The sequence below is a fragment of the Nicotiana tabacum genome, chromosome 1, assembly GCF_000715075.1.
Source record: "Nicotiana tabacum cultivar K326 chromosome 1, ASM71507v2, whole genome shotgun sequence".
Classification (NCBI taxonomy): Eukaryota; Viridiplantae; Streptophyta; class Magnoliopsida; order Solanales; family Solanaceae; genus Nicotiana; species Nicotiana tabacum.
Genome location: NC_134080.1, coordinates 67518910 through 67538574, shown reverse-complemented (window position 1 = coordinate 67538574; position 19665 = coordinate 67518910). Strand labels below are relative to the sequence as shown.

The 19665-nt window shown below is 36.8% G+C and overlaps 2 protein-coding genes across 6 annotated transcripts; both read right to left on the bottom strand.

The window, feature by feature from the left end:
- Positions 1-2680: 2680 nt before the first annotated feature.
- Positions 2681-6231, bottom strand: LOC107814184 (ammonium transporter 2 member 5). The gene is made up of 3 exons (XM_016639543.2): positions 5392-6231; positions 4405-4690; positions 2681-3460 (listed from the first exon to the last, which is right to left on the bottom strand). The coding sequence occupies exons 1-3, from the start codon at positions 6025-6027 to the stop codon at positions 2895-2897; spliced, it is 1488 nt and encodes a 495-aa protein (XP_016495029.1). The 5' UTR covers positions 6028-6231; the 3' UTR covers positions 2681-2894.
- Positions 6232-8013: 1782 nt separating this feature from the next.
- Positions 8014-14482, bottom strand: LOC107814185 (tRNA (cytosine(38)-C(5))-methyltransferase 2). Of its 5 annotated transcripts, none has more exons than XM_016639544.2 (9): positions 14176-14480; positions 13570-13663; positions 13359-13477; positions 13109-13231; positions 11272-11587; positions 11067-11161; positions 9683-9748; positions 9508-9572; positions 8014-8709 (listed from the first exon to the last, which is right to left on the bottom strand). In XM_016639544.2, exons 1-9 carry the CDS (start codon positions 14353-14355, stop codon positions 8631-8633), a joined length of 1137 nt encoding a protein of 378 aa, XP_016495030.1. In that variant the 5' UTR covers positions 14356-14480; the 3' UTR covers positions 8014-8630. The 5 variants fall into 5 exon arrangements, 2 of the variants coding, with proteins under 2 accessions (XP_016495030.1, XP_075107363.1); XR_001654508.2 differs by having other exon boundaries at positions 8074-8709; positions 9683-10885; positions 11054-11161; positions 14176-14482; XR_001654507.2 differs by having other exon boundaries at positions 8074-8709; positions 9683-10885; positions 14176-14482.
- Between the last annotated feature and the right edge of the window lie 5183 nt (positions 14483-19665).

The following is a 19665-nucleotide window of genomic DNA, read 5'->3' as shown; positions in this document are numbered from 1 at the left end:
AAACCCGAGCCGTCGCCCCCGGCGTATACGCCTCCTCCAATGGTAGATGATGCACCACCTTCGGCGGAACGCACAGACCCCCCTCTTTGGTATACTCCTTCTGTCCGAGGGGACCTCCCCGCCAAAATGGCGTACGCCATAAAAACGGATACAGGTGCCGTCTATGACGCACCAATTCTATCCTTACCAGTATCTATGGCAACGTCTTTCCCGAGTTCTACCCTTCTTTTTTTTCTCGACGGAGATTCGTCCCTATTAGAGAACTCATCCACGAGGTGATAGAGTGGCCGAGAGGAGATCTCATCCCTTACAATCATATCCCGAGATGGGTCTCTCACCTATACCGGCTGAGCATGACCCCCTTGGACGAACTCCTCCAAGGTAAATTGCATCCCCGCCGATGCGATGGCCTGGCGAAATGCAGGGACTCGGGCCTTCCTTCTAGAAACCCTATGACCTGTCATCACAAGGAGTTGTATCAATAAAGAACGACAAATAACCAAAGAACGACACAGAGGAAAACACTTACCAGATGGGACCTTCGGCCCAAAACGTTTCATGAAAGTAGGCCAATCTCGAGTCTCCACCGCGCAAGACAGTAAGCGGGTTACCCAGTCCTTTATACCGGTGATGGGATGAGGTGTACGCCCCACAACTTCAAAGAAAAGCTACATATAATTACTAAGTTGAACAAAAAAAGAAGAAGAGAGTAAACATAACACCTACGATTATAATTCCACCACTTTGGGAATCCAGCGAGGTCCGACACAATGTGTTCAGTTCTGAAAAAGAAGTATTTATGCCAGAATTTATGGCTTGCCTGGTCGTCTGTTCCTATCACCAACCCCTTGGTCCCACGATGCCTCAAGTTCACCATAGTACCCCTGTGAAAACTAGGGGAAAATAAGTGCAAAAGGTGGCGAATGTCAACTTCGCACCCTGCTAACTCCGCGTACTTCGTCAATATCAGAAAAATCTTGTACGTGTACGGAGAAAGTTGCTCTGAGTAGACCTCATAAAACCGGCAGAATTTCTCTGTTAACGGAAGAAGGGGGAAGGAATGGTCGATCACGAAGGTATATACGTAATATCCCGGTCTGTGGACCTCCACGAAGTCCCTCCCCGCCGGAACCATTTCGACATGAGGGGGAATGTTATGTGCAGTGCGGAGGTCATCTATATGAGCTTGCTCAGTCTTAGACACTGTCGGAGCAGGGGTAGAGGCAGGTTCTTTAAGAAAATCATTTCGAGACATGGGGTGTCTCGGTAATATCTCTTCCACAGTGGGAAAACTGTCCCCTTCCTCTATCACCATGTCCTCACCACCAGAAGGAAGTGCCATGGATGGCGTCAGAAATCTCCTCGTATGACCGGTGTGTTCTAGGCATATCTATGGCAGAAGAGGTATTGATAAAACAAAAAAAATCAAGAACAATGAACGAAAGAAAAGAAGCGAAGAAATCGCAGAAACAGAGCTGAAGAAACAAGAAGGAACAACCAAGGGAATCAATACACACACCATAGGGGAAATGGCTAAGAGTTTTTTAAAAAAAAAAAACAAACCCTTCCCCTATTTATAGGGTTGGGTGGCGCCAGAATCGAAGCGAAAGGCTGCCAGTAGCACCAAAATCGAAGCGACAAGCAAATTGGTCTGTGCCTCGGGAAGACGCACAATGATGATGCACGTGAGAGTGACGTCATTTCCCGATATTCTACGCTATCTGGAATACTGTAGATTGTGCCGCTCTTTCGTTATCGATCAAACAGTTGCAATCTAACTGCCAAATTTCTCCGGGGGTATGGGCGACGTCCACTTATCAAGGATGCACAGGGCCGCGACCTCAACAAGCGGAGGGACTAACTGTATGGGTCCAAATTTGGCCACCACGACTATTATCGAGTAGGATAAGGAACGAGGTTATCATGATGCACCGTTTGATGGTCGTCGTGGTGAAAGGTAACGACTGAGGCCGGTCAGTCGATGTATAACATCCACGACATTGTATATTTAGTGGGAGGCAGTAAGAATATGCTTTTGGAATATTCTCTATGTTTACTTTTTAGGGTTTTTTGGGGATTGACCCTTATAAATAGGGAGAAACAAACACTTTGTGGGGCATCCTACAATCATCTTAACATCATCTTTTGGCTAAGTCAATCACATTCATTACGTTGAATTTCTGCATCTAAAGTTACCACATTTATGAGCAATCATTTGATTCCGACATACTAAGAAGCATCATTTATCTTGTTCATCTCTTTCATCACTGAATCTAGATTTTATTACGCTTGGCTGAGATTTACCCCATTATCTTCATTAACTGATTTAATTAAAGGTCAAACAAATATCGCGAAACGTTTCATTATTAATTTTACTAATAAAATGAACTTAAGGCTCTTTGGTTAAGAGATGTGACTCTTCAGGTTTGTTTAGGCAGATAAGAGGAAGAAGTAAAATAGTCAAAAAAATAGAAAAAAAGATAAATACTAATCCTGAACTATGGAAGGTGCCATGTAACTGTTTTTTGTGTCCCTGTTTTATATAGATATATAGATAGATTGGAAGATTCAAGCAAGCGAAAATAAATTCAAGATTTTACTTTTCTGTCAGAATGTCGTACGTCCTTCATTTTTTTTGTCAGGTTTACATATGATTGAATTATCCCTAATGATGGTAACATGAAATTCAAACCTTGTAATATTTCTTATTAGGATCACTTCCAGCAAGAAAATACATTCAATCAATGCCCAAAAGTACTCTTAATAACATCACCATTACTTTTATTCTTTTGACAAAAGGAAACTAGACTAGAAATTAAAAAAAAAAAAAAAAACAACGCAAAAGAAATGCATCAGCATATCAGCAATATCATGATGAAATTACGTTAGATCAATTAGACCATTTCAACCTGACTTTTAGAGGTATTATAATTAGACCTAGAAGCTCCAGCAGTGATCATGTCATCATTATAAGCTGAAAAACCAGCAGATTTCTCAAGCCTATCACCTTGTCCCCAAATAGCATAAGCTTCCTCACCATGTGCAGCTTCATCTCCAATTTCCATATCTTCCTCTGACATTCTCAAAGGCACAATGAGTTGCACCAATAGACATATCAAACTTGTCATTACAACATTCACTACTACGATAAACAGAATCCCGAGAAGTTGGAGACCCATTTGCCTGAACCCGTTGTGAATTTTTCCATCTCGAAGTCCATAGAAGAATCCATAGTATTTGTTGTAGTAGCCATAGAAAAGGTAACACAGTCTCGGGTTAGCAAAAAGGCCAGCTAGGATTCCTCCTAAGCTACCGGCTACTGCGTGGGTGTGGAAGACAGCCATTGTGTCGTCCACTTTTTGAAGAAGTTCTGATTTCTTGTGGACAACCATCATTGTAAACCATGGAATAGAGCCTGAGCATAGTCCTATGATTATGGCTGCCCACCCTTGTACAACACCTATACACCAACATAAGGGTTTAAAATAGGGATCTTTACAAAATTAGACGGACGGATTTAGTTATATGTAGACGTCCACGGGGCGGAGCTAGCCGGATATGGGTTCGACCGAACCCAGTAGCTTTAAATCAAATCTTATATTTATCTTAAGAAATATGTAAGAATATCAATTTAGAACTCACTAACTTAAACGGATTACAATCCCGAATCCATAAACTTTAAATCATGGCTCCGCCTCTAGACGTCCACCTGCTATTTTTAGTTTATGCGGTCGGTGGACAGTTGTTTAAGTTAATTTTTTTTAAATATTTAATTTAAGTTATACATATTGTCACTAAAAGTACAATTCAACTTATTATAGCATGTTATTAATTTATCATAATTTAGGTTATCTAAACCATTTTGTTATAAACGGTACTCTTGGGTAAATATGATAATGTAAATATTTCATACAATGTCAACGTAGGTAACTAAGCTCGTGATTATAAAATGATTGACATTACAAGAATGCTCCTAATTTGGCGGATATATATTTAGACATAAATGTATCAATAATTATTATAGTAGTTTCCAAGAACTGATGCTTTTTAAGTTTGTTTATTATTTAAACAAGTAAGACATGTTATTTCCCCTTAATATATCTTCTTTTGACATAACATAGGAGTAACATGTCATAACGAACTTATTAGTTATGCATTTGAAATAATAAATCTAGAGAGTAATAACAGCTTCCTAGGGAGTGTAAACTTTTGAAAATCATGTTTTGTCACAACATTGGTTAATCTTCGTGAACATTGTATAATACTGTTTATGAAAATCAAATTACTTTGTATGTTTATATACATCTATTTTTAACATGTTTAAAGTGTATTAGAGGAGATGATTAGATATCATCTCATTTTCAACATAAATTAAATTAGCAAAGATAAAATTGGTATTGGTACCAGCAGCAGGAGTGATAGCAACTAAGCCAGTGATCATGCCCTGGACAGCACCAATAACAGAAGGTTTTCCAAAGAAGATGAGATCAAGAATGAGCCATGTTAACAAGCTGGTTGCAGCAGCAACATGTGTGTTTAACACTGCCAAGGATGCATCGATGCTGGCTGCATATGGATCTCCTCCATTGAACCCTGTCCACCCCATCCACAATAGTCCTGCCCCAGCCAACATTAGCAGGATATTGTTTGGTGGAAATCTCTCTCTGTCCTTTGTTGACCTTGGACCCACCTGCAATAATTATCATGGACATGCAATCCTTTATTCTATTGTTTGGTTGGGAAATAAGTTATGTTATGATTAATTATTTCAGGATTAGTTATATCGTAATTTTATCCCAATCAAACATGGGATAAACTCATCTTAAATTTTTTAATCTCAAGATTATCCCTTATCTGTCATAGTGTAAAATAGATTTTTTGTGCACCAAACGTATCTTTAGAACTTATGATCTTATATGTATCAGAACATTTCCATGGCTACACTAACACGTTATTAAAAAATATAAAGTTTAAAGTTAAAAATAATTCACATATAAAAAATTATCTTTCCTTTTTAGGCAAACCGATCAAAAAAGAAATAGTGAGATATAAAATGAAACCTTGAGCGCATTACTTTGTTTCTAACTTTTTACGTAATTTATTACTAATTAATCCTATCAGTTGGGGTAGTGTATACATAATTGATTTTTTTTTTTTTTTTTTTTTTTGTAAAATCATTTGGTATTCAGGACTCACTAGCTCGACTAAGTACCATTTAGGATCCAACAAAGTGAAAACGCTCACTACTAGGGGATTTTCCATTCCTAAGTCTCAAATTCGAGACCACTGATAATAAGTGGGAGAGATATCATCCATTCCATCGCACCCTTTTGGTGGTATATAATTGATAACAATATTATGGTCGTACGAACTATAATGTTGTATCCTTACCCAATAAGCAGCGGTAAAACCAGCGACTCCAGAAGACAAATGGATGACATATCCACCAGAATAATCAATTATACCCTTGAGAGATAACCAACCATTCGTAGACCAAATGGTGTATGCTCCAATTGTATAAGAAAACGTTAGCCATAATGGAACAAATAGCATCCACGCATAAAAATTCATTCTTCCCAGCAATGCTCCCGCAATCAAAATCAAAGTAATTGCCGCAAAAACAAACTGGAAAAAAACCATAGTTGCATTTGGGAATAACCCAAGAAATGCTTGCTCAAAGAGGTACTCTTGTTCCAATGCAACATCCACTTTTCCCCATATTGGTATAAGTTTCTCACCAAATGACAATCTGTATCCCCAACAAACCCAACAGACAAGAACACAAGCAAAGGCGTATAAAGCCATAAAAGCTGAATTTACTGCCCATTTCTTTTTTACTGCTCCACCGTACAATATTATAAGCCCTGGTACACTTTGCATTCCCACTAAGGTGGCTGCAATTAGCTGCCATGCATTGTCACCTTTGCTCATCCATGGCGGATTCGCGTCGTTTGGATTCAAGTTTGAAGGGAGCATAGAAAAGTTAAAAGCTGGAGGAAAAGGAGGAGGTGGAGCTAATAAACTCATCTTGATCAATTTCTTCTTTTCCTTTGGTTTTTTGAGGAGTAGTACTTCAGGAGATCTAAGAAATTAAACGGTGATATTCATTTATGGAATGTGAAAGGATTATATAAGACTATAGGATGGTGGATATGCTAGGAGAAGTCGAAAATAATAAAGAGTTGATTCTCACGACAAGCTGTAATATTTCTACAATGGTAGCTTTCTTGTCAATATTTTTGTAGTTGATCTATGTCATTACTCGCTATATGTAGTCATTGGTCACTACGCTAAAGTATGTAATGTATATTTTATACGGGTATTACAATGTTTTATTGGCAGTGTAACGACAATTGCAAGGAAATCTTTCAGTTTCAGCAGATATTAGAGGAGGAGCTGCCGCAACTCTTGATCCCTTCGTTTATTATTAGTTTGTATGTCAAAACACTAGTTCTATTATTTATTTTCTATTGTCTCAACATTGTGTTCAATATCTTAAGAAAAATATATCGCTCACATTTTAGACCAAAATTTGGACAGTTAATTGGTTTGGATACCAGATTGGACTCGTTTAGTGTACTACCAGATTTTTGGAAATTGAAATTATCTTTAAAAGAGTGGGCTGGTCCCTTGCCCAGAAGGGAAATTTAGAGAAATAGGATTCATTAAGGTTTTCACTTTTCATCATAAAATCGTGGTCAAGTGACAACCAGCTCGTATCGTGGCAACAAGCAATGTATAAGCTGGACATCGAGAGAATGTAGTTAGCCAATGTGTAACTAGAAAGCTGAACCAATGTAGTTAGCCAATGTGTAACTGAAAGCTGAACCATCAGAGCATTAATTAGATAATGCTTAGATTCTTTGGAAACACGATTATATAGTGGTTTGGGTTTAGTGATGGCTTGCCCCATGTGTGAATATGACTATATTTTGCACAGTGATAGACATCATCCAGTCAAACAATAACAAATTAATCCAATGAACTTCAATTCAGTTTAATTTTCTTTCTCACAACTTTCTTACAGCTTTCATAAGATACAGCCAGATGTTAGTCTACAACTAATAGCCTGTTTGCCAAAAGTGCTTTTTTTTTTTCAAAAGCATTTTTAGCCAAAAATTGAGGTGTTTGGCCAAGCTTTTGAAAGGAAAAAAAAGTGTTTTTGAGGAAAAACAGAAGCAGTTTTGGAGAAGCAGAAAAAAGTATTTTCTCTCCAAGAGCACTTTTTTGATAAGCATTTTTGAGAAAAATACACTTAGAAGCAGTTTTTTAAAGCTTGGTCAAACACTAATTGCTGCTCAGAAGTGTTTTTCAAACTAATTAGCCAAACACAAACTGCTTCTCACCAAAAGTACTTTTGAAAAAAACACTTTTGAAAAAAAACACTTCTCAAAATAAGCTGATTTTTACAGCTTGGCCAAACAGGCTATAAGCCTGCCTCTCCCACTAAAAGCTTCAACACGCGTAAACTACTCTCCAAATTACGACAATTTCTTGAGCACGCTTTGTGGGACTCTCTTTGAACCCCGTCCTAGATGCTTTGCTTCCACCTAACACAATTTTACTTGGCCTAAACTTACATCCTGGCAAGAATCTTCAATGTGGAACTTTTGTTGGGGAAGAAGGTAGCACATTCAAGTTCTTCTTCACGAACAAACAGTAAAGCTCAGGATTCAACAGCAACATCTTCGGTTCCACTAGCGTAGTCAATGTCAATGCATCAAGGTCCCTGCAAGAACTTTTTGGTTCACCTCCTGTGGTGATGACCACATCACTTACTCCGTAGTTATTCATATGCGGATAAATGACATGATGTACCGACTTAAATAGCACATTGCAGATGCTGCTAAACCAATTGTCCAGCTCCACTTCACTGGAGAACAAGAGCTCAGAACAATCATTCGGCAGGAGGAAGACTTGGCTGCTAGTTTCAATCACTAGCAGTCTCAGGCCTGCCCAACACCCTCAGTTCTTTGGGTCGCAATTTCACAAGCCGTATACTCAGTGCAATGAAAAATAAAATTTCTAGAAAATGTTTACTTAAGAAGAATCAGTAATATTGAGGCAGCTTCGGGCATGAGACTTGCATGCAATAGATATTTCTCAAGAGGTTTACAAGTTACAATATTGAGTAACAGATCATTTCAACCTGTTCAATCATGAGGAATTGAAGAAACCTCCTTTCACTTAATTCCAATGTTTTACTTCTTTCCAACCTTGAACTATTTTGATAGCCCAACCCACTTTATCTTAAATATGAAATTAGGCCAGCATTCTTGCTGTTGGCGATGGCTTCAATCTTATACATTTCAAAGTATTGTGAGTGCAGTGAGAGCCATTCTATGCACAAGGCCAATGAGCAGAATGCAGAAAGGGCATCCCAGTTCTCTCTCTTTAATACGGTTAGCTGAAGTCAAAATGTAACCCTCTCACTTGGATCAGGATTAAATGTTCTTAACCAAAGTCATAGAAGCGATGGCTGCAGTTTGTTTTTCTGCATTAACTGTCAGCACGGCTTCTCTATAGTGTATCCTACTAGACAATCAGGTTCAGGGAAAATGTGTTGGCTGTTGAATTTTCATCAAGCAAACCTTGTATGGATGGAGCTTCAGATAATAGCATAATCATAATCATGAAGGGTTGATAAAGAGATATTGAAGCAGTGGAGCGACTACTCCCACGCTTAAACTGTTTCCTAGCATTGCATAACTGCAACGGAAAACCAAAAGGCATATCTTAGCAAGTAATTCTTTTATGAAACCCAGAAAAAAACTAATTAAATCTTGTGAAGTAAAAGCCAGGAATAACTCCTAGCCCTCCTCTCACTGATTCTTGTCAGGATAGCATTTAAGCTAATTAAAGGGACGACACTAGTTGGCAACCTCGGCAATTTGGTGTGGTATTACCATGTTTACTTGTTTGTTTGTTCATTTACTTGTTCACTTCTGAAAATATGGAGTTTTAAATAAGATCTGAATGCCTTCTATACAGATTCAAATAATGAGATGATCAGAATCACTATATACTCCGTCTTTTTCATGCTATATGGCATTCTTTCTGTTTTACCCTGTTCCAAAATGAATGACATGTTCTACATTTGAAAACCTTTTTAACTGTAAACTTTCCGTTTTACCCTTAATGATATGCTCCTATAGCCATAAAAATTGTCATGGCACCACAAGTTTTAAGAGTATTTTTTATATGTAAAAAAGTCTTTCTTCTTTCTTAAACATGGTGCCCAGGGGAAAACCACCACATAAAATGAAGCGGAAGGGTTACACTTTTTCTAAAATAGGAAAAGATACTATGGCTTGTAGCAGGATAGGGACATGGAAATTTTTCTAAAATTTCAGTCCATCCACAATGGCCGTATGCCTATGCAATATCAGCTTCTATGAATAACAATCAACAATTACACACTAACAATTTGAACTACAAAATCACAAGAGTTAAAGAAAGAAATGATTCATTATTATTGAAGTATGAGTACTGGGAAAAACGACATACCGTTGACGAAGACTAATGTGTTGTGGAAACTGGAAGTCTTCTGGAAAAGAATGCAAATTTGCAACCTACAATATCAAGAGGCATGAGATGTCTTGAATCTATATTGATTTATTTCCCAAAAGAAAGCTAAGAAGTAAGAAGAGAGAAGTAGTTCATGAACTAAGAGAATGAATACCTCCCTAGGTGTGAAGTATCTTAGACACAGATCCTGCAGTGAAGGTGTTCTATTCTCTATCTTTTCCTGGATTTATGAAATGGTACCCCATGAAATCACTGGAGAGAAGTGTTTTTAAAGGGAAAAGCGCAAAAAATGACAGTGTTGATGAGGCTTGGAGCGAAAAGCATGAAGTGAAGCGTACAAGTTACAAAAAATTTAAAACTACTAAACACATAGTTTAGTACTATAATAACCAAATTGCAACTAAACTCATTTCAGCCTCCAAAATACAATAATGCCGCTTTTAATCCAAAAATTCTCAAAGTTGAGATTTGACAAACCAACTGCTTCTTATTGGGAAGACGGAGATTTGAATGATGCATTATTGTGAACCCACAAATGCCACCTTGGCAAGCAATGACCATCCTCACACAAGTAATAGGAGTTGTATTTAACACAATGTAATATTTCTCCTCTCTTATAGTCTTCATTCCACCTTCATTGACCGCTAGAACATCCTTGGATGCTAAAACTGCTCCTACTAGTGTAATGTCTGACATCTACAACAAATTCATTCTACAGAGAGAGGGAAGACAGATAAACCTCCACAAAAACCACAACTTGCAGTCAAAAAGAATCCATGTGATCACTGTTAACAAGATGTACATAGGTCTCATAGAAACAACATGCTCAAATTGGGGTTTTCAATTAATGTAAATACAGGAGGAGGCATAAAAGAGAAGGAATAGATCTCTTGTAAAATTTTAAAGAATGTGGAACTACTTAGGGGTTGTTTGGTTCAAAGAGAAGTTTAGGAATAAGTAGTGTAGGGTTAAGTTAACCAGGGATAATAGTGCAGAGATTATTTCTTGTTGAATTTTTAATCCATGTCTGCTAATACCCATATTGTTATTCCATATCCTGTCCGATATAAAATAATACATAAATTCCGGCATAACTTATACAAGCATTATTATAAGGAAGAACAAACTAGTAACCAAACAATGTACAAAACAATGCTGAGTTCTATACGGTGATTATTTCTCCATACTAACCACCCAAACGAGCACTTATTGTAAGGGGCTACGAAAATAAGCAGTAATCAATATATCTTCCCTGATATGCAGAATCATGGTTGCATGTCTGACATCTCATGTTCCTTATAATTACCAAAAACTTGCATTCAGCTATTCAGTTTTCTTCTCCATTTCTATGGAATGCCTAAACAAGAAATATCAAGGTAATCCTATAGAGTAGCAAAAGAAGAAATAAGAATATAAACCACTTTTCAGAAGCTACAGGGATTCTTTCTTAATTGTAATATTATATTATAAAGACAAGAGAAAAAAGAAAACATATTCAAGGAGAAAAGTGAACATAATGACATACTTTAAAGCTTTACCTGGACAGTTGCCAGCAGGGAGCCAGTACCCTTCACATATCTGTAATAACTTTTTGTAAAACAACAGCAACGCTTTGAATGAGGATAAACAATATCTGTAATATTTTAAGGATGCACCCCAACAATAACTGACAAGCAGAGAAAGCTATATTATGACATACTAAGAAACAGAGGAAGGAGAAGGAATCAACAGGAAGAAGGATACCCATGGCACTTCCCCATCTTTCGACCAAGCTTGATGGAACAAAGTACACATTATTTTCCTCATCACTTCTATCTGATTTTGCAGAGTCATTGGCATGGAAAGAGTAAGTTGATGAGTCCTCCCCCTTGCCAAAAGTTTTAAATACAAGAAAATGTTCCACAGGTTGACAAGCTTGAAGCAGCTCATCCCAATACTCTGCCGATTGCAGCCGTTCCTTTTCCATTGCGCTTTCAGTCTGTCCAAGTAAAGGGCCAGGGGTCCGAAGAAGCTGATTATTAAATTCAGGGACTTCAAAGGATAAAGGTTTCCTTTTGGCCTGCAGTAACATATTTCCAGTGGATTCAAATTTGTGTGTTGCAAAATAAATAAATAAATGATCAATAACTCTTAGCCCATATACACAAGCATAGAACTTGCTATGAAATGCTTTTTGGTCGCCAATAAGCCATGTTTATGTTATACTAAACTCCCATATTTAACTAGTCTTTAACAAATAATAACGATGAAAAGCCTTGATTATTTATTTTCCAACTCAAGCATGTCTTCTGGAATTTATAGGCCATTGTTCATAAATTCACCTAAACTTTTTCAATACTAGATAGCTGTCTGTTGCCTTGGTTCAAGGGACAGAACACGTTTTATGAAAAATGGACTAACTTAAGGATAACTTGAAACAATTACAGTTTTTTTGATAACCAAGAAATCCTCGAGGACTGTGGCGCACGGTTCGACGGTGGATGATGCCCCCTCCCTCACCCTTCTCCATTTGAATATACATGCTTTTGTCTGCCACATCGTCCAAAACCTGCGACGTGTGCCTAACCCACACATTACGCGTTGCATTCTTACCGCTAGATCAAAGCCCGCTCTGGGGCAACTCAAAACAATTACACATTAGAACAGATCAAGTGCTACGACAAGGTATACTAAGATAAGCTTGGCCTAAAATCAAAACAGGACTGCATTTTTACCTTACATATGTTTGTCAACTATGCTACCCGAGTTTTTATAAACGAAGTATCCAACATAACATAAAATGTAAGAACTTGTAATGACTGTTTAAGCATATAAAAAAAAGGGTAACTTAGGAAGCCGTTAACAGAAAACCATAATGTACTGAATATAATTCGAAAGTTGAGAGGAACCATGCTAGTTACTAGATGTTAAGCATTTGACTAAGATTTTTATCTTTGCTCGCCTATGCCAAATATGAACATGCCTTTGACTTTTCTTCAAATACAACAATCTTTGCTCCACAGAATTGTGAAAGGTGCAACTTACAAGTTTCAATATGTCAAATTTAGTATTTGAGAAAAATCGACAAAAATCAGTAGGTAAAACTACCTATCTTTTTCCCATTCGCTGGGAAAAAGAGAACTTTTATTTACACATGTGGGTATTCATAAGCCAAAGAAAAATGCCCAAGTTCTTCCAATTTTTTATTATTTTCTTTGTTCTCCTCATTAATCTGTTTCCCACAAAAAACTTTGCTTTCTAAGATGAAATTTCAGTCATTTCCCATAATACACCTCAGTCACTACTCATTAATCATAATATTTAATCCATCAATCAATTAACTATACCTCAATCAGAAACTAGTTGGATTGGATAAACGAAATTCTTTGGTACTATTCCACTCTATTTAGCTCATTCCATTTCAACATATTGATAAGTGTAATACATTCACAAAATATTAACAATGTTACAGATATACAACTCTTTGAAAAAACGAAACAAGTCCAGAACATGCAAAATGAATGAAAACATACATGTGATGACGATGTATACTAGTCCATATTAGTGATACAAACCCAAAGAGGAAGACATAGAGACATACCAAGCAATAATAACGAGGACGAGAATATGGCAGTCCAAATTGCAGTGGACTCAAAATAAATTCTTGTGTAACAAAATTATTCTTTTCCAATATTTTGACCAATATCTCATGGGTATCAGAAGTCTGCAATAACGGAAAAAGTATTACATATTCCAAGATGACCATCTTTGAAAAGTATAGCAGAAGATAGCCGGATAGACTTAGTAAAATATAGGTTGTAGAATGGAGCGTGGATTGGAAAGATACAAACCTCAAATCCTACAACATTTTCCACAAAAAGATATGATGGAGGCTGCAATAGCTGTGGTATAAGTTCCAGAATTTTAATAAAAGATGATGCACGCGCATCACAGGAACCTTTCTGGAGTCCTGACACAAAAACGTAACAAAAAGGTTTCAGTTAATATGTCAATAAGAAGAAGACGAAAATAAAAGGGAAAATTGGGAACACAATTCATCACCTTGGCGTGTATATGGCTGACAAGGAGGAGAAAGCAACCAAGCATCAGCATTGTAGCGATCAAGATCAGTGGCATTCAGAGTCTGAATATTACCCTAAGGTCATCCAAAAACATAAACTTTACCAATACTAGTTAAGTATCATAAAAAAAATACCAATGGATGAACAAATTCTCAGTGACTTTTTTTTTTGATAAGTACACATTGTCAGCAACCGAGCAACGTTCACATAAAGTTCAACTGACTAAAATTCTCCCTCCATTCAAATTGAGTTTCACATTATTGTTTTTAATCCATGTGACAATAAAACAGTAAACTTTTCATACATAGTAATAGAGGACTCACTTCTACTTTTCTCTATGAACTTATTCTCTACTTACTATACTTAAAATAGAAGATACCTAAAAGCTTAAGCATGACGCGCATGTTCCTTCAATAAATACTGAATAATATAAAAAATTTAGAGCAAAGACAAACAAAATTATTAAACTGAGAACAAATGCCAACATTAGGAATGATGTAATGCACTTTGTAAGTTTCTAGTTTAAATAGAAGTTGTCTCGTTACCACAAAAAAAAAGGAATTATGTGGTGAGTTTTCTCAAAAACCTGAAAGGGGCGGTGACCGAAATTGTGCTGGTAAACGTCATTAGCGACGTCGTTTATGTCGAAAGCTTCCACAACGGTGGCCTTGACGGCGGATTTGAGCAAAGAATATCGCATGCCGCCAATGCCACTGTAGAACTCCAGAACTCGCCATGGCTTTCTAGAACCTTCCAACTCCATCATCTTGCTGTTCCAACAATTTGAAAGGAATTCACAGAGTTCGCAAGTTGAATGATATTTTTTCCGGCCGAAGCAGCTAGGTCGGATGAAGCTCTTTAATTATTAGAGTTGTTATGTTAACTCAAATGGTCCCTTAAGTTTGGGGAATGATCTTTGTTGGTCCCTACAATATATTGCTAAGCATATATATTAATATATAATCCTTAAGTTTAGAGAATAATACGCTTACACCAACATGGGAGCTCCCTCGGAATAAACAATTCAGGAGCCGTTTGGTACGCGGACTAAATTATCCGGTATTATAATTCCATGACTAATTTATACCATATGGGAGGTGGGATAAAATAATCTCCAGTTTGATGTGATAAGATGGGATATCCTGAATTAAGCATGGGATTAAATTTATATCGTGTTTGATTGGTAGTATAAAATACCGTCAACCAAACACGATATAAATTTAATTACACATCTTATCCCACCTTGTCTCTTGTACCAAAACAACTTCTAAAGAGTAAGTGAACGATATAATATGTCCACTTAAGATCGGAGATGAACGTCTTAGAAGGAAAGTAGTGCCAAAGCATTAATGCCCTCGTGGAGTTAATACTATTATCTTTCAATATACTAATTTTTAATATGTCTGCTCATATTGTTTCATTGGCAAGCACTGCTTTGATAGTTCGAGATCGAGATAGTATTGGTCAATCAATTAATGTGACTTGTGCGGTACAAAAGGAACTACCAAGATCCTTATCCTGTCAACAAACTTTTTGGCTAGTACATCGGCCCCCCTATTCTGCTCCATGTGGTAATATCTTAGATGAATTCCCTAGCCGGTGGAGCAACAATTTGCATTAAGAGATAATAGGATCATAAGGTGATTGTCTCTGTTAAGCATTTCTATTACTTCCATCGAGCACTTTGTGACCTCAAATGATCTGATATTATTCTCATTGCTTCGCTTCTCTAGGTATAGCGAGCTTAAGAGAATGCTTTCAATTTGACTGTCTAGTATTTTTTTTCCACATTTTAATACCAAAATCTTTTGAATTGCCAGTGACATTCCCATTTATTTTCCCTCCCAAATAACTCATCCTATTACTGAACTAAGTTTGAAAAACAACCCATCTTGTGTTTGGACTCGTCTATTAGTCACTCACTTATATAATTTTATTCTTTTTCATTCTGTACTTGTTTAATATTAAATAGAATAATTTTTATAAAAATACAAAACTTATGTTCTAGTATGTGGGCAAATATAAAAGCGTGTGATATATGGTAATCGAGAAGGTTGAGAATAGACTGCGTTGATAATATCATGAGATATTCTTAAGGGGAAAATGCCATTATTGCCCCTGTACTATTGGAATTTAAGCATGTTTTCCCCCGTTACACTATACGTTCAATCCACACCCTACCGTTAATAAAGTTTATGTAATTACCATAACCCTAACGCCTCGTCAATGTGGCAGCTGACCCCCTCTCTTTTTTTCCAAGTCAGCTGCCAACTCAGACTTCCACTAAGTTATAATCCCCAAACCCAACGACCAAATTAGATTGACCCAATCCAACTCCCAAATTAGATTGACCCGTAAACCGTAATTGTCCCACTAAATAAATAGAATTAACCCGTCTTAAAATACCTTATTCACCTCATTTGGTCGAACCTTATGGTACTTCAAAGAAAACGAGAGAACTAAACCAATTAGGATCCTTGCTTCCAGTGGCGATTTCAAGCAAGGGTGGGAAATTTTTCTCTAAAAACTTGATGTTTCTGTTAGTTTTATCTATTTCTTGTTTTATCCCAAAAAAAATTCCCAAGGATGCTCTTAGTGGCGTTTCGAATCCCTTTCAGATATGTTCTTTGTTGGTTAGGGATTTCGGTTCCCCTTTTCTTTTTCGCTTATTTGAAGCTGATAGGTGTGTGTAGTTGTCATAGGGTTTCTAATTTTTTCTAATTTGGTATTTATTGAAGTTAGGGTTTACAGATTTATTCTTTGTTGGTTAGCGTTTTCACTTCTCCTATCTTTGTCCATAATTTCAAGTTGGTAGTGTGTGTTTTGTCTTTGTATTCACTTGCATGTGATTTTACAGTAATAAACCCTAATTTTACTCTTTTTGTTTGCATGTGCCTCATGTGGTATTGAATAGTCTTTTGGTGGTTTAGAGTTTCAATTTTAATATTTTGTGGTCCCAACTTCTTTTGTTTTTTTTTATAAAAAATAAGTGAATCAAAATTTTAATATTGGCTTTCATTTGTTCTTTTGTGCGTTATTTGCTGGAGGGTGGGGCTCGGACACTTTATTCCCTTTAATACTTTAATGTATGGTCCCCCATATCCATGGCTGCATCTATTAGTTTATTAATGTTGACTGACTTATTCAACTTGTGGCTGATTCTATTTTATTGTCTTTATGCCTTTATTTATATCTATTAGTTTATTAATTTTAACTTACTTTATTTTGCAATTTACTAACAATGGTCCTGCTGGATTTGATCTTTCATCATGGTGGAGAGTGGGTCAAGAAACCACTCGTAGCATGCTCAAGATAATTTCTGCACATTAAGAAAGGTTGTGGACTCTGACTTGCTTTCCTGTAATGATTTAGTGGATGAATATGTTTCTAACTTGGGGTATATAGGAGTCCAACAACTAATAGTTAATGATCCTTCTAGTACATACTATGAAATAGAAGGTGATTATGGCATTAGGACTTTACTGGACTTTGTGAACAACCAATTTAATGTTATTAACTTATTTGTTATAGAGGAATGTGAGCCAAGTATTAATGTACCTAATATAATCCATCACAATGAGCATGATGAACCTGATGAACCTGAAGCTGCCACTGATTGTGATGAAAGTGATAATTGTGATGACAATGAATATGTTGTTTCTTCAGACTATGATTGTGATACGCTAGAGAAACTTTTTTAAACAAAAGAAGAGAGACATTAATGATAAACTGACTAATTATAAAGAGTTGGATAGGTCAATGATATTCAAAGATATTGCTAAAGCTAGGAAAGTGATAAATATGAATGCACTTACAAATGGTTATGAGTTAAAGCAAGTTAAAAGTGAACAACCAGGCTTAGGTACATATGTGAAGCTGTCTGCCCTTTTGTATGTCACATATCTAGGAATACTACAGGGGGTGGGGCTGAATTCAGGCTTTACATGATGAGCACACTTGTGAACCTGCATATGAGAATCATAGGGTTAATTCCAAGACCATTGCTGAATACTTCAAGATAGGGTTATAAGATAATCCAAAAATTAAGGTTAGTAAGATGAGAGCAAGCTTGAAGGCTGCATTTAATGTAAATGTTAGTGAGTCAAAGTGTAAGAGGATGAAAAGATTGATTTTGGAGAATCTGGAAGGTAGTTTTACTGATGAATATAATAAGTTGGTGGCATATGTTAATGAATTGAAGTTTAGCAATCCTGGAAGTGATGTGGTAGTTAACTTATCAAAGGATGTTCTTGCTGAAGGCAAGAGAAGGTTCCTAAGGATGTACATATGTTATCATGCAATGAAGATGGGGTTTAAAAGTGGGTTGAGGCCTTTTATAGGGTTGGATGGAATTTTTTTGAAAGAGAAAGTTAAGGGTCAGCTTTTGGTGGCAGTTGGTCAAGACTCTACAAACCACTTTTATCCATTAGCTTAGGCTATTATGGATAAAGAAACAAAAGTCACATAGAAGTGGTTTTAAGTTATCTACAACTGTCATTGGACCTTAAGATGGATGAAGGAATCACTTTTATCTCAGATATGCAAAAGGTATGAACACTTTACTTCATTACTTTATTATTTTTCCAATCTATAAATATAGATTCTCATACTTCTTCTTTCCTTTATATGCAGGGGCTGATTGATTCAATCTCAGGAGTTCTTCCTGAGGCAAACCACATATTTTTTATTAGACATAGAAGCAAACTGGTGCAAGAGATGGGGATCTGAGGAATACAATAAATATCTGTGGTGGGCAGCTTGGAGTACCTATGGAGAGGACTTCCAAGATCAGTTGAAGAATATGAGCCAAGTGGATGATGATGGTAAAGCTGTTGTTGAGGATCTGTTAAAGTATCCATATACTTGCTAGAGTAAGGCCTTCTTTGATACTACTTGCAAGAACCAGTCAATTGATAATAACCTGACTGAGTCCTTCAATGCATCGATATTGCAAGCTAGACACAAGTCAATTATAAAGATGTTAGAGGAGATCAGAATCAAGGTTATAAATATGTTGAATGATAATGAAGCTGAAGTGATGGGGGTAGGGAAGTGAATACAGTCCCAAGACACTGAATTTGTATAACTAATTCATGAGGATTGCACAAAAGTGTCATGTGAATGGCAATACTGACCAAGGTTATAAGGTGACAGAAGGTAGTGATAAGCATATTGTCAATCTGGGGGCAAAAAAATGCACTTGCAAGACATGTGACCTTTGTGGAATCCCATGTCCTCATGCAATCTGTATCTTACTATACAAGAAGGTTGATCCTTTAAGTGAGATTCACTGGTACTTTTCAAAAGAGGCATATCTGCAGACTTATTCTCACAAGTTACAACCTATGAGATGAGAAAAGTCCTGGAAGTTAGAGCCCTCCCAGAATATGGAACCACCTGAATTTGTAAGGCAGGGTGGCAGACCAAAAGTAAAAAGAACAAGAGAGGCAAATGAGTCAACCAATAGACAAGGGCAATGGTCTCAATCCAGAAAAGGGAGAGTAATAACATGTAATAACTATGGAGAACCTGGACATAATGCTAGGAGATGTGCCAAGGTAATCTATCTCTTAAACAATAACTTTGAACTTCTATTTTATTCTGTCGAGAGTAATAACATGTAATAACTATGGAGAACCTGAACATAATGCTAGGGGATGTGCCAATGTAATCTATCTCTTAAACAATAAAATTGAACTTCTATTTTATTCTGTCTTGTTCTAACATATAATTGTGTTGTATTTGGTAATAACACTCTAAAGGAAAACAACCAATGGGTGGAAATTTAAGGGGAAAACAAAGAAAAAGAACTTTGGTTGATGAACCTGATGCTGAAGAGCCTACATCACTAGCTGTTGTAGATATCCCAACTGAAGATGACTTCTATTTATCAGTACCCCAGCCAAGTCAAAACAGCCAGTCCAGCAACTTTGTGTTTATGCCAACCCCTACAGTTCAAAGGCAGCTTCTAACTAGCAATGATCCAGATTTTGAGATCCCTAACTTTGAACCCGAGCCTGACATAACTATAAGACCAAAGAGCATCTCAGAAGCAAGGATAAGACTCCAGCTGATG

Coding starts and splice junctions, on each gene's coding strand:
- LOC107814184 (XM_016639543.2), bottom strand. CDS start 6,027: ATGAGTTTATTAGCTCCACCTCCTCCTTTTCCTCCAGCTTTTAACTTT. Junction 4,691..5,391: donor GTTTTACCGCTGCTTATTGG/GTAAGGATACAA, acceptor TAATTATTGCAG/GTGGGTCCAAGGTCAACAAA. Junction 3,461..4,404: donor TGCTATCACTCCTGCTGCTG/GTACCAATACCA, acceptor GTTGGTGTATAG/GTGTTGTACAAGGGTGGGCA.
- LOC107814185 (XM_016639544.2), bottom strand. CDS start 14,355: ATGATGGAGTTGGAAGGTTCTAGAAAGCCATGGCGAGTTCTGGAGTTC. Junction 13,664..14,175: donor TCGGTCACCGCCCCTTTCAG/GTTTTTGAGAAA, acceptor GGATGACCTTAG/GGTAATATTCAGACTCTGAA. Junction 11,588..13,108: donor GTCCTCGTTATTATTGCTTG/GTATGTCTCTAT, acceptor ATGTTACTGCAG/GCCAAAAGGAAACCTTTATC.